General features: G+C 37.3%; 2 protein-coding genes across 2 annotated transcripts; one reads left to right on the top strand and one right to left on the bottom strand.

The window, feature by feature from the left end:
- Positions 1 to 687: 687 nt before the first annotated feature.
- Positions 688 to 12,416, bottom strand: cryz (crystallin, zeta (quinone reductase)). Its single transcript, XM_038271620.1, has 8 exons — positions 12,260 to 12,416; positions 9,731 to 9,883; positions 8,622 to 8,785; positions 4,592 to 4,643; positions 2,662 to 2,811; positions 1,331 to 1,432; positions 1,082 to 1,177; positions 688 to 949 (listed from the first exon to the last, which is right to left on the bottom strand). The coding sequence occupies exons 1-8, from the start codon at positions 12,365 to 12,367 to the stop codon at positions 788 to 790; spliced, it is 987 nt and encodes a 328-aa protein (XP_038127548.1). The 5' UTR covers positions 12,368 to 12,416; the 3' UTR covers positions 688 to 787.
- A 1,434-nt stretch (positions 12,417 to 13,850) lies between these two features.
- On the top strand, positions 13,851 to 26,225 carry dars2 (aspartyl-tRNA synthetase 2, mitochondrial). The gene is made up of 17 exons (XM_038271609.1): positions 13,851 to 14,233; positions 14,774 to 14,873; positions 16,550 to 16,616; positions 16,741 to 16,842; positions 17,328 to 17,423; positions 17,521 to 17,644; positions 17,737 to 17,783; positions 19,121 to 19,227; positions 20,061 to 20,130; positions 20,875 to 21,054; positions 22,345 to 22,452; positions 22,550 to 22,612; positions 22,877 to 23,029; positions 23,119 to 23,337; positions 23,428 to 23,538; positions 23,613 to 23,688; positions 25,724 to 26,225. The coding sequence occupies exons 1-17, from the start codon at positions 14,071 to 14,073 to the stop codon at positions 25,903 to 25,905; spliced, it is 1,968 nt and encodes a 655-aa protein (XP_038127537.1). The 5' UTR covers positions 13,851 to 14,070; the 3' UTR covers positions 25,906 to 26,225.
- Positions 26,226 to 26,911: the final 686 nt, after the last annotated feature.

The following is a 26,911-nucleotide window of genomic DNA, read 5'->3' on the forward strand; positions in this document are numbered from 1 at the left end:
ATTCTTCAGATAGGCATTAGAGACACATTTTGAAAAATACATATTTTTTATCTCTCCCACTACACAATGATGAAATTCTTAGTTTAAATCTTTCACATAATAGTGCAATAAAACACAGTGAAGCTGTGGCCATAATGTGATATTAAAAGAATTCCAAAGGGGTGTGAATACTTTTATAAAACCAGCTGTTAAAATACGTGTACAAACAAACAGATGCTGGCGGAAGAAATGGGCTTTACGTGTCAAAACCTACAGCCTCATTTAAACCCATCCTTTCTATTCATTCAAGTTATCAGCCTTACCATAACATGGACCTTATGAAAAGTATGCGTTCAGCTTAATTTATCCCTGATTCTTAACAAGGTGTTTCTGTGTTGAACAGGCTTCAAAATTATTCTGCATAAGTTAAAAAACATCTAATGTGAATTGGCAGCTGTTCGAGATCTCTGCAGGAGTACTGTTATATTTAATAAATTCAGCTTTGCACTCCAAAGGGACTCAGTTTTCAGATTAAAAGTACATTTTGAAGAATAACAGCCATTTTCATTTAGTCAATATTTCAGTATTTTAATTAATATATATTTTATATTTTTATTGCTTGAACAAAATATTAAAATCTTTTGTTTATTTTTATAAAAATCATCATAATGTAATAAAGGCTGAAAACCATCATCTAATTAATCTTTATGACATGTTTTACATTATAATTAGATTTTTTTTTTTTTTTATTGAACATTAATATATTCGATCCTCCCTGAATTGACCCTTACTCTAGTAAATCACTATATTACATCGTCAGAACAATTTTCCCAGCTGCCCCGGGACTCTCGATGATGTCATGGTGGGCCTGGGCAGCCTTCTCCAGCGGGTACTGGGCACCAACAACAGGGCGCAGCCATCCAGCCTCCATCCCAGCAAAGAGCAGCGCTGCGCACTCCTTCTTCTCCTCCTGACAAGACACATCATAAATGTTTCATTACTGGTGTCGGCGAGCAATGTTGTTGGATTCCTAATTGTCATTACGTTTAACTACAGATTTTTTAGATGTATCTACAGAAAGTTAGAACATTGAGGACAGTACCGGTGTGGAGAAGAAAATGGCTACTCCCATGATGCTGCTCTCTTTGACCATGGTGTCTCTGGGGTTGATCTCTATAGGGCCCCTTGAACCAACAACCTACAGGAAAAAAGAAACTAGAAATAAAAGAAAAAATACATTTAAGGATAAAAAAAATATTGCTGAATCTGCTGAGAGCTTCAAACCAAGTTTAAAGCCCTCAGAGACAGTTATAACCCAGGCACAGGGACCCTAAAGTGAAATCCTGCAGACCGTGACTCGCCCTCCGTAGGCCAGCAGCTGGAGGTCTTTGCTGAGGTTGACGTTGGACAACATCTCCACGATCACGTCCACACCCCGGCCCTCTGTGGCCTCCTGGAAACCACAAACACACACCCCAGTGGTTCTGTATCCATTACAGTGCAGCATAGAGATCTGATCTTCAAAAAATAAAAAAAAACTAAGAAACAAAGTCTAATTTTTGGCTAAAGTTTCAAATCATCAATCAAATTCTTGTATCTGACAAAGGAAACCCAAGATCAAAGTATTTTTATGAATATTCTATCAAAGGACCAATCCAAATAGTTTAAGTGAAAATATTCCTCTTGTTCTTGTTGAATGATGAATTAACTTTGATTAACCACAGTTTTGGTTTGTGGGAAACCAAACCACGTGTAATAATTGCCCAACCTGTAAAAAAAAAAAAAAATGAAGAAATCACTTTTACAGAAACCCGACTGACTGCATGAAGCACAAGATCTTAAAAAACAACATTATAGAATCTAAAGAATAGAAAACAAGGAACTAAGACATGATTAGGAGTTCATCGACCGCTTAAGGAGGTCATAAGAGAAGCAGAACAACGGTAATCACTGCAGATATTTCTGTTCAAATATCAAATATATCATACTAACGATATGAAAAATGACCTTTAAATAAAGTTTGATTTAAGGTCAGATAGGAGTGAGAAAAAATGGCACCTTAGAAGGCCGTAAACAATACTGAAACCTAATCCCACAAACTGATGAGCCCCAAGATTTTAGGTAGAATGTTCTATAAAAAGCCTGACAGTCAAACATGGTGGCGGCAGTGTGATGGTTTCCCTAGGATCTCAATCCATGGGTTTTGTGATATGCAGCAGCATTGCTCCAAGCATTTTTTGAAGGGGACTGTGTCCAAGTCTGGACTTAAATTCGATTTCAATGTGGCATAGCCCTGACCAGGCCATTGGCGCCCCGAAATACCCCCAATATAGTTAAATTAAAACGATCCTGCAGAGAAAAGCCATGTCAAAGACTCATTACTAATTTGCACAGATGCTTGATGGCTGTTGTTGGCACCATAGGGGGTAAAAGCAGTTACTAGGATTAGACAGAAACTACAATACTTTTTCATTTAAGATTGCAAGACGTTTTTTTACATATATATATTATATTATAATTCAAAAATGGCTTTCTGGATTTACTAAGAGGTTTATATGCTGTTAAAATATGTTTGACGATCTGAAAATTTAAGTGAGAGGAAAAAGTAAAACCTGAAGAATTCAATGAGGGTATTTTGACAGCATGGTGCGACTTGTGAGTCCATCCTGTGTGGGTCAGTACCAGAATTTTATCCATATATCCCTCTTCTCGATGATTAAAAGCCAAGTGGGCTCCATTGCCAAGGGCCAGCTTCATCCCTTCGGGTGTCCCCGCCGTCCCCAGCACCCTGAGGCCCAGAGCCCGGGACAGCTGGCACGCCGCCACGCCCACCTGTTAGTAATATTTCATATTATCTTTACAGTAACAATAGAAATACAAACACACAATCATATCCTATTATTAATTTTTATTTTTTATTTTATCTTTAATTTAAATTTTTATATACTCTAATAATCCCAGAGGGAAATTACTTCTCTGCATTTAACCCATCCCCTTGGGGAGCAGTGGGCAGCCATTGTGCGGCGCCCGGGGAGCAGAAAGGGGAGTGGTGGTGGTTCTGGAGCTTGAAATCCTGAGGTTGTGAGTTTGAAAGCCACTCACACAGCCAATCTTGTTCTCTAAGCAAGACCCTTAACCCCCGATTGCTCCCTGGGTGCCGCACAATGGCAGCCCACTGCTCCCTGATGGGATGGGTTAAATGCAGAGGTAAATTTCTCCAATGGGAGATTAATAAAGTTCAATTATTATTATCTGTAAGCCTAAATATCAGCAGATTAGAGGCACAAATATTAAATACATGTTCAGCTTTACTTTTTAACTGATTATAAAAGTAGAAAATCATTACAAATATTTATATTAACGAAAACCTGGGGACACACAAAGACAAGAACATGCATTCCTCTGAGATGCTTGGTCACAGGTAGGATTTCTGGAGCTAATTCAGACATGACATCCTAATGCCTTTACTTTATTAAATTCCCTATTTTTTAGCTAAATACTGGTGAAAAACTGGTCTGTACTGAAGATAACCTACAGTGCAAGACTTTAAACTACAATGTTTGACAAAAGCTTTAAACAAAAAATGTACAAGAAGAAAAAAAAATTATCCCTCTCATCGTAGACGCCATTACATTAGACTTTTATTCAAAAGCCGTTTACCTATAAGTGAGTTTGCTCTGATTACGTGTCTGCATATAAACCACTCTGTTGGACTAGTTCTTAAAGCAAACACTGCCCCCTAATGGCCACATGCTTTATCTGCATCAGAGAGCAAAGCTCAGCTGCTGGAGAGAATCTAAGTATTTCTGTAGTGAGATATCCTGATGTGGAAATAACGCATCATTGGCTGCATTGAACAACTTTTATACTGCTTTTATGAGGAACGCAGTATTTTTTTTTGTTTTAACAGAGATATGATCAATGGTGTGAACCACAGTCAGTAGCTTTTTATTAAGTAAGGCTGAAGAGGAGTGGAGAATCTACCAGTAACGCCGTGGAGAAAACCTTTACGTTCAACAGTAAAATCCTGTAGCTATAGTGATAATAGTGCTAAAGATGCTAAAGTAGCTGAGGGTTTGCTACCTGATCGAGCTAAAGGAGAGAAAGCAGGATATCAAATCTCTGGACGCTCACAAACAACCTGCTCAGAGGTTGGTGTCTTGTGTAGTCCAACTGTTTTCAATATTCTTTTTTGTTTCTGCATTTTTTTATTTTATTTTATTGTTTTTATATTTCTTTTCCTACTTGCTTTGATTCTGTTTTATTTTCCTATATTTTAATCATGTAAAGCACTCTGCATTGTTTTTGTACCGAATTGTGCTATACATATAATTTGCCTTGCCTTGTTTTTTCTGCTCCTTTGCTGCACTGACAGGTGCTGTAATTATGTTTGTGCACCATAATTCCTGAAACTCATTTGCTTTTAACTATGTTCTTGTAAAATAAATAAATAAATATCAGAGGTCTAAAAAGCAAATAGCAAAAATAATTTAAGGATGAATCTCTAGTGGCTTTAAAATGGCTACTGGGATGCTTCTCTGATCAGAATCTGAGTTGTCTTGTCTGTTTGGGGCCTTCTTGGACCTTGAGAAACAATCAGGAAGCCTCTCACCCCTCCACTGGCTCCATGGATGAGAACCGTCTCTCCAGCTTTAGCATGAGCTCTGCAAAAACCACAGAAATGCAACAAAAAAATGAAACCTTTTTATAAAACACAACATAACCATAATTACCAAGGTCACAGCTCATTTCCTTTTTGACAAGAACGTTTCCTATATAATTAGGCTGCAAAAAAATCTTGGAAAAGAATGAAACTATAAAAAAGAATATCCCCTCCCAAACACATTTGTATAGTAAATCTATAGCTAAGAGGTAGCTCCTTATAATAGGATTTCAGATTTTAAGACAGAATATTGTTTCCTCTGCTGTAAATTCAAATAATAATGGTTGGCAATAGATCAGATTTCTGCAGGGTTTCACAACGATGCAGTAAATAAGGTGTCCACCAGAGGGCGCTGTTACCTAATTTAAAATAACAGCTGTAGTGTTTGTAAGATAACCTCTGTTTCACTGCCTCTTTTAGATGCCTATGGCCCCAAAAATCTCTGATTTTACAGCTTTATTTACTTGGAGTTAGGAGCTTAATCTTTATTTTTCTAATAAGAACAAACGACTCATTAAATATTTGCAAATATTAAATGAAAACTTGTCAAATAAGGCAAACCATTAATAGGAAATCAATTATTGCTATTAAAAAAACTGTTGTGAATTTTACTTAAATATTATATTTTGGTATTAATAAATAACAATAAAAGCAGAAAATATTGAATCAAAAAATTTCACAAGGACTGCATTTTATTCATAAAAGTTGAATATTACGAAGGCCATGTTAAAATAAGAATTCTAACTAACCTTTGGGATTAATAAAGTATTTCTCAATCGAATTGAATTTTGTTAAATATGATTCATTCATGGCAATTGTTTTGTCTTGTGTATTAAAGATTTTATTTATGGGTTATTCAATTATAATGTCTGTAAATACTATTGTTATTAATGTTCAACGTCAGTCTAGATCAAAAAAAGTGAAAAACAACCCCTGACCTCTGGAATTACCTTTAAGGTTTTTCCTCATCCTTCTCAATTAATACTAACATTACATTAAGATCCATGGATTACTTAAAAACATTAATGGAAGTTCAATGTGATTGTCAACCCAATGAAATGATGCATCTAAAATACTAGATCTAAAAGTGTTGGTTCAGAGGGGCTGGGCAGAAAAGGAAGCAGTAGTTTTTGCATTTTAATTTACAAAAGCATTCTACATTAAATATATTTATATCCTCATCTTCTTTGTAATTATGCACTCGTTTATGTAATAAATAACCAAATAAAAGACAGAGGGCTGGGGTAAACAACGCTGCATCTGATCACCTTTTTTCTCTAGTTCATAAAAAAAATCCTAAAACAAAAGTCCCTACATACAGGACTGTCTCAGAAAATTAGAATATTGTGATAAAGTTCTTTATTTTCTGTAATGCAATCAAAGATCATGAAATGTCATACATTCTGGATTCATTACAAATCAACTGAAACATTGCAAGCCTTTTATTGTTTTAATATAGCTGATTATGGCGTACAGCTGAAGAAAACCCAAATATCCTATCTCAAAATATTAGAATATCGTGAAAAAGTATACTAGTAGGCTATTCAACTAATCACTTCAATTGTCTAATTAACTCGAGACACCTGCAAGAGTTTCCTGAGCCTTGAAAAACACTCAGCTTGGTTCAGTAAACTAAATCACAAGTATGGGGAAGACTGCTGATCTGACTGCTGTCCAGAAGACCATCATTGACACCCTCCATCAGGAGGGTAAGACACAAAAAGAAATTTCTCAAAGAGCAGGCTGTTCACAGAGTGCAGTTTCAAAGCACATTCACAAAACGTGTGTTGGAAGGGGGAAATATGGCAGGAAAAACTGCACAACCGTTATGTGCTTCGGGCACATTATGGTTTTTGTCCATTTCTTTCTTTGTTTTCTTATAGACTTTAGTTGAAGGATCTTTTATTAATATATTTTGGGATTCTTTTGGCGAGTTAATTATGTTAATTTGTGGTGCTGTCGTCCGCCTATAAATAGGCTGGCTTTCAGCACGTTAACGCGTTCCTTTCCAACTTCGTTTGGACGCCGCTTTCCACCTGCTTCATTTGCTCCATCGTGCGCGGTGCGCACTTGTCTTGTCGCTGCGGCCTGCAGCGGACGTTCCAGCCTGCCATGTGGTATTTTTGTTAACTTTTTCTTACTTTTTTCTTGTGTTTTTTGGCCTGGCGGGACCGGTAGTCCTGTTTTCGATTTTTCTTTTGCTTAGGTTATTTTGGCCTTTAGTCCGGTACCAGTAGGGGCTTCGACGGCCCTGTATAGGGTTGGCCCCCTGCTGTACCGTTTTATTCTGTTTGATCGGCCTGCCAGGTCCAACTTTCTGTTGTTACTTTGGGTTTCTTTTTTTTACTTTTTGGGGCACGGGATTTGAGGGCCGTTAACTATTTTTCTCTTCGCAGAAAATCTGAAGAAGCCGAACCAAGAACAACTAAAACGGAGAGAATTTATTAATAAAATATCTTTTTTTGAACCCTCATTTTTGTCTCGTGTCCTCAAATATGTTGTGTCCTTGGTGGGCGTAACAACAACCAAGAGAGGTGACCGCAGCCTTAACAGCATTGTGAAGAAGAGCCGCTTCCAGAATTTGAAGCTGGAGTCCAGGTATCAAAAGCCACTGTTCACAGAAGTGTCCGGGAAATGGGCTACAATAGCCGTATTACCATGGTCAAGCCACTTCTGAACTCAAGACAACGGAAGAAGCGTCTGACTTGGGCTATGGAAAAGAAGCACTGGACAGTTGCAGAGTGGTCCAAAGTCCTCTTTTTAGACGAAAGCAAGTTCTGTATGTCATTTGGTAGTCAAGGCGCCAGAGTCTGGAGAAAGGCTGGAGAGGCGCAAAATCCAATTTGCTTGAAATCCAGTGTGAAGTTCCCACAGTCAGCGATGGTTTGGGGAGCCATGTCAGCTGCTGATGTTGGTCCACTGTGTTTCATCAAGTCCAGAGTAAATGAAGCTGTGTATCAAGAGATTTTAGAGCACTACATGCTTCCATCTGCTGAAAAGCTCTATGGAGATGATGATTTCATTTTCCAGCATGATCTGGCACCTGCCCACAGTGCCAAAACCACCAGTAACTGGTGTACTGACCATGGCATTCCTGTCCTTGATTGGCCTGCCAATTCCCCTGACCTGAACCCCATAGAGAATTTGTGGGGTATTGTGAAGAAGAAGCTGACAGACACCAGACCCAACAATGCAAATGAGCTAAAGGCCGCTATTGAAGCATCCTGGGCATCCATAACACCTCAGCAATGCCACAGGCTGATTGCCTCCATGCCACGCCGCATTGACGCAGTGATCTGTGCAAAAGGATTCCCAACCAAGTACTGCGTGCATTAATGGACATTTTCAAATGTTTGATTTTGTTTTGCTGTAATAATTTTCTTTTTTTACTTGGTCTGAGGAAATATTCTAATATTTTGAGATAGGATATTTTGGTTTTCTTCAGCTGTACGCCATAATCAGCTATATTAAAACAATAAAAGGCTTGCGATATTTCAGTTGATTTGTAATGAATCCAGAATGTATGACATTTCATGATTTTTAATTGCATTACAGAAAATAAAGAACTTTATCACAATATTCTAATTTTCTGAGACAGTCCTGTAGAAATCTGTGTCAAGACAAAGCAGTCATCATGTGCCAGTACAGAAAATGTAATAAATGTATTATGATTGTGCAAATATATAGATATGCAGATGTGAAAACACACCAATAAACTCTCAGGTTATTGGCCAGAAAGTGAACAAGAAAGCTCAGGAAAACAAAGTAATAACAATTATTTACATTTTTGGCTTTTTCTGAAACAGGGCACTCAACTGCTATTCAACTGTCAAAATGTACATAGATGTATTTTTTTTATCATGTTCTGCAGGAGTATGAATATTTTTTTCAGCTTTCTGAGTATTTGCATGCAGAATAAAAGCTGTGCAGATCTATTTAAACCCTGAATCCTCTATGTCATGGAAAGGTTTGGTCTTACTTGTGAACCAGGGCTCTGTAGGCAGTGAAGTAAGGAATGCCTATGGCTGCTCCCTGTGTGAAGTCTAAAGCATCCGGCAGCTTGTGAACGCAGTCAACCTCTGCTACAGCATACTCTGCATAACCTCCAGACACTGTGGCAGTGGTGAAGACACGATCCCCTGCCTGGAAAAAAAAAATGTAAATCAATCACCTGATGTGGGAGACTGTCTTCAGACTGATTTAGCTAAAGTTCCTTGAATGATTGTTTTAAATTAAAAAAAAGAAAATAGAACATTTTATTGAAATGTACTTACATCTGCTGACAGAATTAAGAAACCTTACAAAGACCTTTGCCTTTCCTCTCACTAATATGGACATATACCGAGAAAAATACTAAATTAGGACACACCTGCAATGTCCACCCTTAAAATGGCTGTTTTTAAATTGTACACAAGCTTACAGTATGTGACCAATTTAAGGTTTGCAAAAGAGAAATGTGTTTATTTAGACAGATCATTCCAGCAAAACATCCTGATACAAAATGAGAGGTACGGAGGTGGAGGTATCATGGTTTAGAGACACTTTCCAGCATAAGAACCTGGTTACGTCTATGTTATAGAATCAAAGGATGTTTGAAGTAAATGTGTTTTGATATAAATATGGCAAAGCATGCAAGTAAAACTACCTGGGCTGAATGAATTTGGTGAAATAAAGGGTCCTGGTCCCAGGCAGAGTCTAGGTCTGGGTCTAATTAAAATGCTGTAGGGGTAACTTGAACTGGCGGAATAGGCAATAATCCCCTCCCCCATATATCTACAGTACAAGGTGAAAGTATGGAGCCGGGAAAACATTCCTCAGAGGAACAAACATGGATATATTAAGATTTTAGGGATTTTATTTCAATAAAAAAGGATAAAATGAGCTACTAGGGGAAATATGTTCAAACTGTTTTCCTTCCAGAAGACACATCTTTGTCTATAACAAAAATAATTATGTTTAAATTATATGATTTTCATTCTTTTCCCCCCAAAATATGAAAAAAAGATAGATATTGATATGTGGTAATTTCTTTAAATAAAAACAAAATTAATGCCTTGTGTTGTGATGGTGTTTGGTTTATACTGCAACCTTAACTGCGCTGACTCCTTCTCCAACAGCATCCACCACTCCTGCTACATCAGAGCCAGGCGTGTACGGCAGGGCGGGCTTCCGGGCGTACGATCCAGAGCGGATGTATGTTTCCACGGGGTTCACTCCACAAGCCTGGACTCGGATCAGTACCTACGTCACAGAGATCTTAAATATGTTTTAGAAGTACCTTATCAGAGCTGGGAACCAGTTAAAAAGTATTATTCTATCTTTTTTTTTTTTTACTTTAAGCCTTAAGTGAAATTATTCAGATCCCTGCCAGACTGAAACAGAAAATGATTTTCCCTACCATGAGAGGTTTGCTTTGCCATTAGAAAGTCATCTCTAAAAATACGCAACACAAAAGGAATATTTATTCTGAAACACAGATAGCCATCTGTTTTTGTTTACTGTTGATTAAAAAATGGCATGTCAATAATCAGTGCTACCATTATTTATGTAAAAAATCTATATCAGCATTACAGCAGCAAAACCCACAGATTATTTTTTGTTTAGTGATGAGCTCCAGCAGGTCTGATTATCCATATCTATAGCTCCCTCCACAGATGCTCCCTTGCAATCAACCCTTCAGAATAAACACGTTGAAAAGACTTTTAAACTGCCAGGAGTCTGTATATTATGGGCTTTAATTATTATTCTTACATAAGCACATAAAACTGTGATTATGACAAACAAAATCCTAATCATGTGGTTCTTTTCTATGGCCAAATTATTACTAAATTAAAACAACTTGAATCATTTTGTAATGGCTTGCCTGATTTTAAAATATTGATCATACTTGTTTAACCTTATATCCTTTGCATGTCATCCAATGATCTCCTATTTATTCACTGGATTGCCGATAGGCTGCTAGTAGTGCAGGGTGCTGTGACGTCACCAGTCGCCATATTGGTACTCCCTAGTCAGACCATTCGCAAATGTAAAAAATGTGTGTGTTACCGGATCAACAACAATAATTTTCTCATTTTCAGGGAGGCTTAAGACTTTTGAAATAAAGATAGATTCCTCACTTTGTCACACACTAGCTGTTTCATGCCATATGTAGACTATTCCTAAAAAAATTAAAAGCAATCCACTGGACTTGGTTTCCGAGTTGGAAGACATTTCGCTTCCCATCCAGGAAGCTTTTTCAATGTCAGGAATAGCGTTGAGTTCCAGGTTTTATACAGTCGCCCAACAAAGGCTTGTTTTGTTCTAACCAAGTCCAGTGAATTGCTTTTTGGAATGACTATGACCTGGATGGCTGAGAACCTTCACCAACATATGCAGACTACTGTAATATTTGGTAGCAAATAGGCACATTACATTGCATATTCAGTATGACGTCCATGAAGTCTATAAATAATATATTATATAATGCAAATCTATGACAACAGAATTGATGTGTAAATGGAGCATTCTGCTTCATTCTCTCTCTATTCTCCTACTCTGCAGAATCTGTTAGTTCAATCTCTAACGTTATGCTCTGTCTGTTCCTGTTTGGCTGTGACTCCATCCTGGAGAGAAATATCAGCTGTGCTGCCGCCATCAACACTTTTGTTTATAGATGTCGGAGATCGACCTGTTTTCCAGTGTAGTCCTGTTTCTCTGACCATGACTGTCTGGATGTGCTGTCTTCGTCCTCTGACATGGGAGTTGGCTCGTAGCTTGTCTGCCTAGCTGTTTGTTTCCTGGACAGGACCGCCTTTTACAGCTGCTTTTGTATTTCTGCTTCTGTCTCCTTAAACCTCAGTCGGTCTCAGCAGATGGCCGTTCACTCTGAGCCTGGTTCTGCTGGAGGTTTCTTCCTGTTTAAAGGGTGTGTTTTTCTCTCCACTGTCGCTACAAGCATGCTTAGTGTGAGGGATTGCATTCAGGTCAATGCAATCAAGTGGTTTTCCTGAAATAGAAAACTCTTAATCAATCTGACTGGATGATCTGGTGAATTGTAAAGTTCCTTGAGATGGCATGTTTTGTGAATTGGCGCTATAGAAATAAACTGAATTGAATAATAGTGTAGTCTGATATTAAGAATATTACACACACACACACTACCTGATGATGTGCCAAAAGGGCTAAATTGATGATGTACATGTATTGATTACATAGTTATGGTAATTTCATTACTTTATTTTTAAAGTGCGACTCAGTGACAGTGGGGAGTACCAAGATGGCGGCAGGTGACTTTAATTGCAAAAAAAAAAAAGGTCTAAAGCTGCAAAATCCTTCGCATGAACTCTGACCTCAGCCTTGCAGAATGATAGTTAAATCAGGTCACAAATATTACTTAATAACCTCCAAGTACAGAAGACTTTATGAAAGCAAAAAAGATATCGGTGTAGTGAGATCAATGTGTTGTTTAGATGTTTTTTTACAAAGAGGAAAGCAAAGATTAACACTCATGTCAGAGCTGTTAATGATTGAGAGCTCTGGCTGCAGCTCCTCTGTAGTTGTTATTGTGGCTAAACTTCCTCTCCTCCACCTGCGGACTGTGACCCGCAGAGCCTCGCGTGCAGCGGGGTGTCTCACCTGTCTGTGTCCGGCCTGAGGGACAGGGACATCCGAGCACAGCCTGAGGACAGACGGAGCACCAAACTCACTCACTCTGATGGCTCTCATTAGTCTGCTGCCTGACATTTCTGCACTTTAAACTGGAGGTTGTTCTTCTTCACCAAAATATTTCAGATTTGGCACAACAGCGCCCTCTACTGTACGTTTGGTATATTGGTTCGCGATTATTTAAATTCTAGTCTGCTGTATTTTGTTGAAGCTTTTCTAGTTAATGTTACCAAATACAAAAGAAAATACACAATCTTTAAAAAAAAAAATCCCATTTGATACTTCATTCTTGTTTATTTTTATTCAGAACTCAAACAGACCTTATAACCATCACTGTTCCCAACAACCTCAGTAAGTTGTTACATTCATGCTGATTTTGCACAGTTTCTATCTTAGTCAGTTAAATAACATGCTGCTGTCATTTTGCACATCTCTGATGTTGCTGCTATTTTCAAATATCCATTACTGTAAAAATGTCCATCGCTCTATATTGGTTATTTATTCTCCAGGTGCACAGTATTTACATTGTTAAAACACTTTACAGTACAGTACTTTATTTGTTTATTTTTTTTATTCTTCTACACTTTTCTAAGGTCCACATTTGTGTGACCAGTTTTTCTATAATCTTTTTGCTGCTGTAACACCAGAATTTCCTCATTGTGGGACAATAAATGGATTTTCTATTCTATTCTATTCTATTCTATTCTATTCTATTCTATTCTATTCTATTCTATTCTATTCTATTCTATTCTATTCTATTCTATTCTATTCTAATAAAGTCAAAGTAGAGGGACAGCAATATTTCACAATGTCAGCACATACAAGAAAAAGTCTGTGAACATGTCTGCTTAATGTCTCTAGAGATCAATGAGGATTCCAGGTCCTCTTTTATGCCCTGGCCATAAACAAGACTCACCTTTGCCATTGTCATGTGTGTGTAGGCGTGTGCACAGTCCAGCATTATTGTTATAACTTAAACTGGATGCTCTTTTATTTCACATTTTCAACAGTAACAAAGAGAAGTGTCTGAATTATTCATAGGTTTGTGTTTGGTGATTGAAAAACCAGAATGTTTCTCATTGAGGATTGTTTTGCAAAAAGAATGTTACTGTATGTGCAACATGGCAGTGCAAAAAAAAGGAAAAATACACATTAATCAGCCACTGATATCCTACTTAAAATAATGAGAGAGGTCTGTAATGTTCTTACATTCATAGATACATTTCAACTATGAGAGACAAAATGAGGAGAAAAAAAAATCCAGGAAATCACATTGTAGGATTTTTAAAGAATTGATTTGTAAGTTATGGTGGAAAATATACCTACCTAATATACCTACTAAAAAAAAATAACATAACAGTGTTTTGTCACTGGATATTTTTACTTACGTCTATATATTATATGTGCACTAGTCGTTAAAATGGATTTAATCATTTAAGAATCAAATTAGGGGTAATTACAGTTTATTTCAAGCTCAGATCGATGATTTCGTGGATTGAATAGTTTTGCCTTACACCATGACGTCACTTCTCTTTACGTAGGCCTGATATATAACTAACCGGAAGCGTTCTAAATCGCCGTCTAACAGTCAGCTCTACCCATCCACATGAGTGCAGAGCGGGGAAACCTGTCCTGACCGGGAGGGGTGAGATGCGGAACCAGGTTACGGAGAGAAAAGTGACCGCGGCTGCTCGGGTTTCCTAACAGGAGGGGATGTATATTAACAGGCTATAACACGCTCTATAACTCGATGGTTTAACTTGTGTCTGGGTTTGTTAGAAATGGCAACAAAGTGCAGGTTTTTGCTTCAGAGGGTCCTAACAGGCTTCAGAGCCCACACTGTGTATAAACATGCCTCATGTAGGGGATCCCTGATGATCAGAGGACCAGTCAGACAGCTGAGCAGCTCCAACAGACTCTCCATGCCCCCCTCTGCCACTTCAGGTACCTCAGTAAATGGCACAATCTATCTACGGTTAAAGATGACAAATTATAGAGCAGGAAATATTGGAATAATGACATTCAGGGGCGCTGCCAGGAATTCTGGGGCCCCATGTAAAACATTGATATTGGGCCCCAGCGAAAAAAAAAAAAAAGTGTAAGCTTTTAAACTGCTGTAAACATGCATTGATTTGTTTAATTCATTATCACTATTTAAAATGATGCGAGCAAACTGCAGGTGACAGACGAGGAGAACTGATGCGATGCAGGACTGGTCAATATATTCATGTTTTGTTTTGCTGTTTACTGCTTAAAAATGAGGAAGAACACAAAAATTATTTATTTTCACTATTTTCTTTTTATATTTCAAAAGACTAGCAGGTAAAATCTTTTCTATTTCTTTTGGGGCCCCCCTCACTCAAGGTCCATTAGAATCTTTCCCCTATACTGACGGCATTTGTACTGTGTCTGGAGTTTTGATTGGCTGTGTGCATTTACAGGACTTACTGAAAGTATAGTCATTTTCTGCTGTGGTGTCTGCAGGTCCCAGCAGCCTGTCTTTCAGGACTCACACCTGTGGAGAGCTGAGGTCACATCATGTGGGAGAGAAGGTCACGCTGTGTGGCTGGGTCCAGTATCTCAGGTTAGCTTTTTGTCATTAATATGTAGTCAAATACTCTTTTAAACAGTTTAAGTACCGGTATTCAGGACATAAGGTTACATTTATGTTTTTAAGAGATTGTGTGATATAGATTAACTTGAATTCTGTTCTGAGGTTAATGAATGATAAATAATGATTTTGAATATTCTTTGACATATATAAACCAAAAATGTTTTGCTCATTTGTATTCAGCTTCTCCAATAATATTGACATCATGTTTCAGCTTTGCACATATATGGATTTTCCATCATCCTCAAACACTTATTAGTCAGAAAAGTTTTTTTGTTTTTTTTTGTTTTTTTCAAATCTTGTAAGAGATTCTTTGCCCATTAGGTTGTACCAATTTGATTTTTTTTATCTAAACCATTGTACCGTCTCTCTGCCTGCATGTTTAGGTGTCCTGGTGAAAATTGCACCTCTGCATCAGCTTCGAGTCGTTTGCTACATCTAAAAGTTTTTTTCCTTCCAGGATTCCCCGTGTTTGGGTTGCACCATCAGTTACCCCATATCATAATGCTGCTACCATCATGCTTCACCACTGTGATTCAGAGTGATGCACTTGCTTTCTACCAATCATTATGCACAAAAGTACATTTTTCATTTCGTCTGACCAGAACACCACAACCTGCAATTCTTCCAGCTTTATTTAAGACTTTCTTCTTAGTTGTCCTGGTGTGTGTTCCTCCTACCTAAGCTGTTGAACTCTGCAGCTTATCATGGTCCTCTTCTCCTATGTCTGATTAACGCTCTTTCCACTTGAGGTGGATAGCCATGTCTGTATTTTCAGCTCCTCTCATTGTCAGAGAAAACTGAACAGTTCATCATGTTTAAACCTCAGTATGTCGTCTTACATCCTAACCCTGCTAACTAACCTGTTTCTAGAACTTTCTCCATGAGCTGTTCAGCTCTGCTTCTTGGTCTTTGTTGTGCTGTTTGTTCTCTAATGTTATCTAGCAAACACCTGGCGCTACCACAAAGAAATTAAGATTAAATTATAGACAGGTTGACTTTTGCGTGACTTCTAATGATCGTTTGTTTTGCTGGATCTTATTCAAAGGTTTTAGAGTAAAGGAGGGTGAATGCAAATATCCTTCATTATCTCAGGAGTTTTTGTCTAGATAGTTGCTGGTTGTGAAATGTGATCCGACTTGCTACCTGGCTAGTTGGTGTTGTTTTACCTACAATGTGGAGAAGGTATTTTGTAAAATATCTAAGATTGTTGGGACTTACAGTTATATATGGGGACATTCATCTGGTCCCCATATGGTAAAGTTGCGCTCTTTGAGTTGGGGTTAGGACTAAGGTATGAATTCAGTTTAGGTTAGGATTAGGATTACGTATATGTTGGTAATAGGGTAAGGGTCAGGCCATATAAAATGAATGCAACTCAATGAAATGTCCCTATATGTCATGAAAACAAAGCTGTCTGCTTAGGTGTTTGTGTGTTTGTTTGTTTTTTGTTTGTTTCATAATGTCATCCTTGTAACAAAATCCGACCTTTTTTTAAGGTTCCTTCCTTTTTAATTTGTTTATATATCAACAATATGTTTACTGTAAAAAAGCCAAAACAGAAAATTCCTTGGCAAATTCTACCCAAACGTTTGCCAAAAGCCATTTTCAGCTTTCAAATGAATCTTGTTTCTTTATGCTTACAATAGACAAGACCTGTTTGTCATCCTGCGAGACTTTAACGGTTTGACACAAGTTCTGATTCCTCAGGAAGAGGTAAGAAATGACCTTACAGATACTAGAACTGTAGGAAACTGCTGATTGCACTGAAAAATTAAAAACTTGAATTTAACAGAACAAGAAAGATCACAGCTTAAATTGAGTCTTCTTTTGGTTTTAGTCTACGACCAGCATCAAAGCGATCCTGTCAGGTCTGTCAGTGGAATCAGTCATCAAGGTCACAGGAACAGTCAGAAGGAGACCAGCCGGGCAGGAGAACAAGGTTTGAGTGTGTTTTATGTTATTATGTCTATTAAACACATTATTGTAATATATTTATAGGGAGATCCAATACTTTTAAACCTAAGTTGAATGTTTTTGAATAAAACCTTCGTTAAATAGTGCTCCATGGTTATGATTTTCATGTCCAAATAAGGCAGTTTTTATTAATCAGCTCTTTCCAGATAGATTTACAAATTAACAGGTTATTTCAGTCCTAACTACCAGTTATGGGTAAAAAATAAAATGTGTAGATGGTGTGAAGAGGGCCCTGCTGGTTTACATCTGTGATTTCCAGCTCAAGCTTAAGAGAACATTGTTAGTTTAATTCAAAGTAACAAATGGCTGCAGGAGTGTATGCAACATCAGCAGGTTTTTAAAAAATAATAAATTTAATGTAAAACTGTATCATAAAATAGAGGAAACTTAAGAAATCAGCCTATTTTCAGATCGATGGTGAGTCTTCTAATCATGCTGCGTTCTCTCCAGAACATGCCAACAGGAGATATAGAGGTCCTTGCAGAGAATGTGGAAGTTTTCAACATGTGCCGGAAGCTGCCTTTTGAGATAAAGGACTTTGTCAAAGTAAGAGGCTGGTGTTAAAGTTGTGTTCACTAATAAGTAGAAATAACATTGATAATTAATTAACCTTTTAAAATGTTGTGCCTGTTGGGTTGTGTAGAAGTCTGAGTCGCTGCGGATGCAGTATCGCTACCTGGATCTGAGGTCGTCTCAGATGCAGAAGAATATCAGACTGAGATCCCAGCTAGTGATGAAGATGAGAGAGTATCTCTGTAATGTGCATGGTACGAACAACGAAATGAACTTTTTCTCTGGTTTTTTTTCTCTAAACGTGCCTTGATTTTTTATTGTTTTTTTCTCTTTCCTGGTTGTTAAGGATTTGTGGATGTTGAAACACCTACTTTATTCAAAAGAACCCCAGGGGTAAGAAGGTTTTCAGATATTTTATTTGTAAAGAATTTTTTTTTTTCACAATTTGCCAGGCTGCAGCATGAAACTTGAATGGATTTAACAGGTTTATTTGATGATACAAACACGCATTGCTATTTTATTTGTATGTACTTTCATATAATTGTCCTTGTACTTCACCATACTTATCTTATTTCAGTTTATTTATATAGCTCCAAATCACAACATATTACATCTCATGTCAGAGTTAATTCAATCAGAATATACAGACAGATTGTTTAAGTACAGGACCACGTGGATAATCTGTGGAAGGAGAACACATAGTTGCTTAAACAGCACCCCGGGCCAGATGTAGCAATAAACAGAGAACAGAGAAAAAATGCAGAGAGAGCATGGAGTCCAAAATTTGAGAATGGAAGTACAGTGAAGCAGAAGGAGGAAGAGTGTTTTTATGTCTTCCAGCAGTCTAAGCCTAAAGCAGCATCACTATAGGGATAGCCCATGATAACCTGAGCCACTTTAACTTTAAACTTTATCAAAAAACTTTAAGCCCAGACTTATTAGTAGACGGAGTGTCTGCCTTATTGATTAAAATGATAGTTGGTTCCATAGGAGAGGAGCCTAATAATAAAACATCTGCTTCCCATTCTACTTTTTGAAATTCGAGGAACCCCTAGTAAACCAGCAGACTGAGAGCTAGGTGCTCTGTTAGGAGCATAAGGAATAATTACATCTATGATATAAGATGAAGCTTGGTTGTGTAGGGCCTACTTCTAAAGAAGGACAAACTAGAAGCCAATTAGCAGAAGCTATAATAGGAGAAATATCTTATATCTTTAATTGTTGTCTGAACACCCGCTGTATCATGTTGGATCAGCTGAAGGCTTTAACTCCAGTTTGTTGACTTCCTGATAGTAAAGAACAGTAATCCAGCCCTAAAGTAAAAATTCACGGACTAGGTATTATTCTTGAGCTGAAAAAAAACAGAAATTGTAGAAACTTGTTTAATATGAGATTTCAATTATAAATCATGATAAAAATGACACCATGGTATTTTAATGTAATCCCAGTGGCCAAATTAATAACATCCAGATAAAGCAGTTTCTTTTTTAAAACCTCTGGTCACAAGATGACAATTTCTGTCTAGTCAGGATTTAAAAGCAGAAAGTCAAATAATCCCACTAGAATGTACCGGGGTAAAGAGCTCAACTAGAGCTCCAATTCATGGTTGAATGAATTTTTCAGATAAACGTTCCATATTTTGCTTGTATTGCTAAAATTGGTGTCCCTTTAGCAAGCTACCTGATTCGACTATGTCTGATATTTTACCGAGAATCATTTTTGCCTTTCAGGGCGCTAAAGAATTTGTTGTTCCCTCCAGAGAGCCGGGCCGGTTTTACTCTCTTCCTCAGAGCCCGCAGCAGTTTAAACAGCTCCTGATGGTGGCTGGAGTTGACAGGTGAGGGTCCAATTCACTGCACCTTTATGCTCTAATACGTTTCTAATTTAATCTTTTAAGAGTCCCTTTTTTTCTTCCTTTTTTAGTTAAAAGTGTTTAAGAACATTTTCATCCACAGTCTATAGGCCCAAATATGATAGTTAAAGAATTAAATAGCTAGTTTTTTTTTTAAAGTGTGGCAATTTGTTTTTTCATCTGTTCCTTTCCTAACGCAACTGATAGAATAAAATCAAATAATAACATTTTAACCATGTTCTAAATTGGATGTTTTAAAGCAGGAGAACATCTACATATACAGACTCGGATACGTTAGATTGTTAATTAAACGTCTGACTGAGGTCTGACTAATCTGACTGCAGGGAGAGGAGGCAGAAATTAGAGTTTATTTTATTTTTCCAAAGTATTGATGTGTAATCTGTTACATAGTAAAAAAAACTAATTTACAGTAGTTATAGTTAAGAAGTGAAAGGTTAGTCATTTGAACAAGATTTTAGTTTAATGTATTAGTTATTGCAATATGGCTTTTCTTTTTTCAGCTGTCAAAAGGGTATTTTTTTTTGGGGGGGGGGCACTTTTTTAAATCAAAGGGGGGGTCCACCAAGAAAAGTTTGTGAACCACTACAGCCCATGATACACACATTTGATGCACTTCTACCTAATTTAGAAAAAAGCTGGAATTCTCCCTTAAAGTTAGCCGATTATCGGAAATAATTTTATTTCCCGCTTTCTTGTTTATTGTGCATAGATGTGATCAGTTTTTTTAGTTTTACATCAAATAGCTTTTATTAAATTATTACATCATCCTAATGTCATCTCTTTGTCTTGTATATCAGGTACTTCCAGGTGGCTCGGTGTTACCGAGATGAAGGCTCCAAACCAGATCGACAGCCTGAGTTCACTCAGGTGAGATGGAGCAGTTTATTTATATAGCGCCAATTCACAACACATGCCATCTCAAGGCACTTTGCAGTTCACCAAATCATACAGTCAAATTGATTCAGTTTTCTATCAATGGAAAACTAGTTAATTGCATCGACTCATTGACTCAAATGCAATCCCTCACACTAAGCATGCTTGTTGTGACAGTGGAGAGGAAAAACTCTCTTTTAACAGAAAGAAACCTCCAGCAGAACCAAGGCTCAGTGTGAGCGGCCATCTGCCGAGGCCGACTGGGATTAAAGGAAGATTTAAATGAAGTGTTAAACAGGCAGAACCTCAGAGGTTTGAGGCCCATGGTGGCTCTGGAGGAGCTGCAGAAATTTAGCTGAGAAGAAAACAACTGTAAAGTGAGCCGTAATATGTCCCGTTTGCGTTTTGGCGCAAGTTAGGGACACACCAAAAAGGGCAAAAAAAATCACTTTAATCAGAGTAAAACTTGTTGGCCTTTAAAATGTTAGGTGTAGGAGAAAAACACGTAATTTCATGTCAGGGTAGGGATGCTTTTCATTTCCAGGGATTGGATTATGTTCAGAGCTGATTGGAAGGCTAATAGAGCTCAATCCAGGATGAAAAATATTTAGTGGCTGGAAAGTCGTGAGGCTGAAGATGATGTTCATCTTCCAGCAGGACAGCAATCCTAAACATGCAGTCAAAGAAAAATTTTCACTCTGTTATCTAAACTAACAGATCATCTTTCTGGCCCTCCAGGTGGACATAGAAATGTCATTTGTGGACCAGGCAGGTATTATATCTCTGGTGGAGGGCTTGCTGCAGTATTCCTGGCCTACAGAAAGGGGTTCTCTAAAGGTCCCTTTCCAGACACTGACATATGATGAAGCAATGCGAGACTACGGTGTGGACAAACCGGACACTAGATTTGATATGAAGGTGAGTTCTGCTAGAGTTTATGACCAGAACCTTTGGCCTTTTTAAAGGGACCAACGACTAGTTGAAGATGTTGTTATTTTCCTATTAATTTAATATTTCCACTTTGTGATACATAAAAACTTATAATTACTTTAAAAAATTGTATGTCCTTTGTAATATATTTTTCACCGATGGAGTTTTTCACCTGCGCAATATATGCTGGGTTGATTATGTGGTAAGGTCGTACTGCACTGGAACCTACAGAGGAAGGCTAACCATTACCAGAGTTGTTTTTTCGTTGTGTTGCTTCTGATTGTGTAAATTTATACCATCCCACACTGTATTGCTGCTTATACAAGAGCTATATGTTGAAAGAAACAAATGCGATCAGCTTGGCTTCTGCCGTCAACATTAAATTGCCGTCAACATTAAATTGAACGGTAATGAACAGCTGTTAAGTGAACATTTAGTAACTTCCAGTCATAACACATGACAAAATGTTTTAATCCTGATGCCATAAGCAGCTTCAGTCTGAAACTGGAGCTCTTATTAGCATAGCTTTCCCTCTGGGTTAGCATCTCTATGAAGGAGACCCTCAAACACCTTTTTTTTTTCAGCTGACCTTTCCTCTTCCTAGTAATTTTCTAAATTTGTATTATTTTTAACATGCTGCAGTTCAGACTGAAAAAGTTTAAAATTATTCACTGCTGTTTTAGCTAGCAGTACAGGACCTAGCATTTACCCAGAATGCATTGCAGCGTTAACAACACGGCAACTTCTGTGTCCAAAAATATCTAATTTAAATTGATTGAAACCAAACAGCTTTCAGTATTTTTGTGTTTAAATATTGATAATAAATATTTCTCAAATAAAATCTATTGTTGATACCAATTGCGGATGCCTTTAACAACCAAAGCTTTTCACACTGATGGTGTGATATAACATTTATTGCTATTTCATTAGAAGTAATAAAAAAGATTTTTCATTTGTCAAAATCTCTTCTTTCTTTTCAGCTGCATTTGCTTTAATATCCATCTAACTTTGAGGAGAATATTAGCATATATGTAATACAGTCTCTAAACCACTTGTTAGTGATTTAAACTATCAAAAATCTTTCCTTGGAGATGTCCAAACTGCTTCCCTTTTGCACAAGGTTGATTATCAGCAGACAGCGTATTTACTTATTCACCTGGTGCCGTAGTGACTGAAAACACCAAACAAGCAGATTCTTAACTGGAAAGATTTAAGGAATTTAGTAAAAAAAAAAGTGTTTTTCTCATGTGTATAATTTCTTGTATTTTGCTTTTTCAGCTGACAGACCTCAGTGAGCTTTTCTCCTCCACTCAGATTGAATTCCTCAACTCAGCTCTCAGCCAACCAGAGGGCTCGGTTCAGGCCATCCGTGTCCCCAGTGGAGCTGTAGGAATAAATTCATTTTCAATTTTTAGGCTGTATAAAGGTTTCATTGTAGCCGTTTTTTGTTTAAATATTTTACTTTCTTGTATCTTGATGAAAGAAACTTTTAACTGGGAAAGATTTGGAAGAACTGAAGCAAACAGCAAAGACTCAGTTTGGACAGGTAGGCTTGTCTTTGCTTTTTTTGTTTTTATCATTTAAAGGTTTATCAGAAATTGACTTAAAGGGAATCCTAGAGAGTGTTTAATGGTTGAATTGTTGAAATCAGTAGTGGAAAAAACAAATACAGAATTCTACCACCCTAAAACTAACAAACAAAAGAAAATCATAAACTTTGATCCACTCTACAGTCAGTAATTGTTATAAAAGTTGCACAGATGATTATTTACCTCCTTTTTGTAAATCTTTATTTCTTTTTTCTGTATAGGAGCTGAGTCTGGTGTTGATCAGAGAAGACGGGACATTAAAGTCTCCTCTAAAGAAGCTGCTTCCTGTCTCCGTCACAGAGGACCTGTTGAGGAGGACTGAAGCCACTCCAGGAGACATGCTGCTGCTGGCAGCTGGTTCTCTTAACAGTGTGGTGAGTTTTTAGGACTAAGACAAACGGAACGACTAAGACTTCTATCATCTGCTTACAAAATCCTGTTTATTCCTCTTCTCTGCTCTCAGCGCCCATTGCTGGGTAGTCTTCGCCTCCAGGCTGCTCAGCTCCTTGAAGCTCATGGCCTATTAGTCCGTGACCCGACTGCCTTTAACTTCCTGTGGGTTGTGGACTTTCCTCTTTTTCTACCAAAGGAAGATAAACCAGAGGAGTTGGAGTCGGCTCATCATCCTTTTACTGCTCCTCGACCAGAGGACATGGAGCTGCTCTTCAAAGAGCCACATAAAGTACTTATTTAATCTTTTTTTATTATTACCCTTTTGGAAAATAAAAAAATAGACAGACTGCATTCAGCCTAATGTTGTGTTGCTTCCTAGGTGTGTGGGCAACACTATGACCTGGTACTGAATGGCAGTGAAATTGGAGGAGGTTCCATTCGCATCCATAAATCCTCTGTGCAGCTCCACGTCTTAAAGAACATCCTCAAGGTAAAAATTTCTCTCTTAGTAAAGAGGAAGTGTTGGTTGATAAGCTAAATATTAATCTATTTTGACCTTTACAGGAGGATCCTAGTCTTCTTTCACATCTGCTGGAGGCTCTCGACTCTGGAGCACCACCTCATGGAGGCATTGCTTTGGGTAAGTGAGCTCTTATCTGCAGGGAGCTAATGCTAGAACCCACATTGGGGGACATTTGACTCCATGTCAGAGGAGCTTTAACTAAACAGGATAATGCTGAAACCTTTAGCTTATTTTAATTTATTTAACATCCTCAGACGGAGAGATAGAGCTTTGACTGGGGCCAGCTCAGTAATTACATTTATACAACAACTCCCAATACACACACTCTCCCTTGGAACTATCCCATCCCTACATAAAGAACTTTCTCACACACAAACATTTTGAGGAAAAACAATCTGAGTTCATCAAGGCCATTCCCGGTTAGTTTAATTTATCTTTCACTTGCCAGATGGATTCCTCAAAACAGCAGTCCTCCCATTCATGCCATGAAGGAGGCTCTGTGAACTCATTCTTATCTCTCATGACCTTCGTTTGGTGCCTGTGAGGCTAAGAACAGACAAATCTCAACATTTTTTTACTCCACAGGACTCACGAGATTTACTGGCTAGGCAGAACAAATACATGATATAGAGATGAGCTCATGGCTCCACATCTCCTACCTCTGCTTCAGAGAACACAAAAAGATATTTCTTGTTTAAAATGTTAAATTAGAAGATTTAGAGTAGTTATAAACATAGATGTTTTATCCGAAGCCTCAGCCTGTTTTGGCAAAGAACAATCAAAATGGATAAAACTAAATAGGTCCTGTTTAACAGGATGGCTGACAAGCATGCAACCAGCATTGTAGCAAACTCTGTCCATGTAACGTAGCTCTAATCCACATATGTCTGTGGTTGTTGAAGCGGTGACCCCAGCTGTGCTCCAGGCTTTGTAAATCTTCCCTCTTATAGTCATGATGTGGTTGAAAGTCCAGCTTATTTAGATTATTATCATTATTTTTTTTTGTAACTTATCCTCCTTTCAGAGAGTGACGGCCTATAGGTAATTCTCAGGTCTTCACTTTTCCCTGTATATTAGGTGTTTATAAGAGTTCTGAATTTCAAACCCTCTTGTCTTGTGCATAATTCTAATTTTCGTTAAAAACAAATGTTAGTTTTTGGTGTGGGGGTTTATGATGTAAGCCTCAGTCAATAAATATAACAAGAATATATGTAGTTTTTCCCTAGAAAATTACCCGCTTAGATAGTTTACTGTTTCACAACTGTCTCAGTTGTTATAGGAAAGTGCTAAATGCAAGAATTCAAGGAAGATTTAAAGTTAATAATTAGACCAGGGGTCTGCAATCGTTCAAATCCAAAGAGCTATTTTACCCAAATTTCAGCTAAAAAGTTATTTAGAGCAAATACTACAAGAAACACAGCTAATTATTTTCAGTTATATATCAGCTACAACAAATCTGTTGTCATTTTGAACAACAAACTGTTTTAGTTTTTTAATGTAGTTTTTAACCCTTTAACACAAAGTGTAATATATTTTGGCATTTGAGATGTCTACATCACCAGTGCAACATATAAATAAATTTAAATTAATAAAAATGTATGGTTCTATTTTGTTTTGCCAATTTCCAACTTAGGTTTAAAAGAAATGAGAATTTTCTGACAAATATTTTATTGTTTAGGCTTTACAGGGTTAAAATAAGGACAAAACATTAAACTTTCATAAAGAGGAAGAATGGATTTCCTTCTTAATGGTCAATGTAAAAATATAAACACCTTAAGTCCAAGCTTATGAAAAATATAGATCTTAAAACATATTTCTGTTTTTATAAGATAAAACATATAAGATATAACAAAATGTATTAAAAATTATTAGTTGGTTCTTTGTGGTTTTAAGCCACAGTGAGGAGCTATTGTAAAGGGTTTCACTGTCGGCTCTGCAGCCTCAGAAACCCCTGAATTAGACCATCTGGCAGTTAAAGTGTTTGTCGCTTTGTTCAGACATTTCTGTTGCATCCCTAAAAAATAATTATTACAAGGGTGGTTAGTATAATGTTCTCTCTTTGGGACAACAGTTCTAATTGAGGAAACACTCTCCAATGATGCTTTTAGTTAAGCTGCAGGTGGTTTGCTATCTCCTTTGTCTTTCCCTGTAGGTTTGGATCGGCTGGTCTCCATTTTGGCTGGGGCTTCTAGTATTCGTGATGTCATCGCCTTCCCAAAGTCATTCCGCGGTCACGACCTCATGAGCAATGCGCCTGATTTTGTATCAGAGGAAGACCTGAAGCCGTACCATATTTCTGTCAAATGGCCAACAGAAGGGGGAGAAGCGAAGTGAGACGAAGTGTCTTTGAATGATATATTTTCTGTTGGACAGCAGAGATAATGGTATTGATGGGGGACACAGGAAAATTGTGGACTTCTGCATCCCTTCAATGCAGTCTGCAGGAACATTGAGGAGGAGAGAATTGAGAAGGAAAATTAAGGTTTTGGCTGAAGGTGAAAAAAAATCATGTCACAGAGGTTAAGGCTGATACACTTCTTGGTTGGCTGTGAAGGAATTCCTTTTATCAGCTATCATCAAAACTCATATGGTCACACCTGAGTTTTTTTCTTACAGTTAAATTTTTCGAAATCAAATAAAAATTTGTCAACAAATGTACTGTTTCAAGACTTTTTTTTTTTAACTTACACTTTAATTCCACCTGTTTCATATTAAGTTTAGCAAACTGTTATGTCCCCATCAATAAGAATAGTTCTTGTGGTAAAATTATCTTAAATTGCAAAGAACCAGTTAAAAATGGGAAAAATCTCCCTGAGAAAGTGGAAGTCTTGTTGTAACCCTTTTGTAAGATAATGGGTCATTTTAAATAATTAATGCTGCGCTTATAGAAATGAAGCCAAATACACCTCATTATCCACTCTCTAAAATAGTCTAGCCCTTTTATATTTTTATTTATTTATTGCTGTTCCTTTTTAAAAAAATTTCAGATATTTTAATGTAACTACATCTTGGGGGTATGATGAAATGTCATGTTTGATGTCTTTTTTTATTGAGTTTGTTACTGTTCTCTGAAAAAAATAAACTTTTAAAAGTGAAGTAAAGGTTCTCGCTCTGGTTTGTACCCTAATCTTTCCTGTTCTTTTAAGGGGAGGGATGCATAATGTGTTTCACTCAGAAATACTTGTAAATATTGTTAAAGATAGGCTGATGCACCTTAGCACCATATCTCTCTGGTTCTTTTCCCTGAAAAGAGATCACTCGGGACAAACACTTTAAATAACACTTCATAACCTATATGCATAAATTAACCAGGAGACATGACAACAGATTCTGATAGAAA

The sequence above is a fragment of the Cyprinodon tularosa genome, unplaced genomic scaffold (genome assembly GCF_016077235.1).
Source record: "Cyprinodon tularosa strain WSP-4 unplaced genomic scaffold, ASM1607723v1 ctg12, whole genome shotgun sequence".
Lineage (NCBI taxonomy): Eukaryota > Metazoa > Chordata > Actinopteri > Cyprinodontiformes > Cyprinodontidae > Cyprinodon > Cyprinodon tularosa.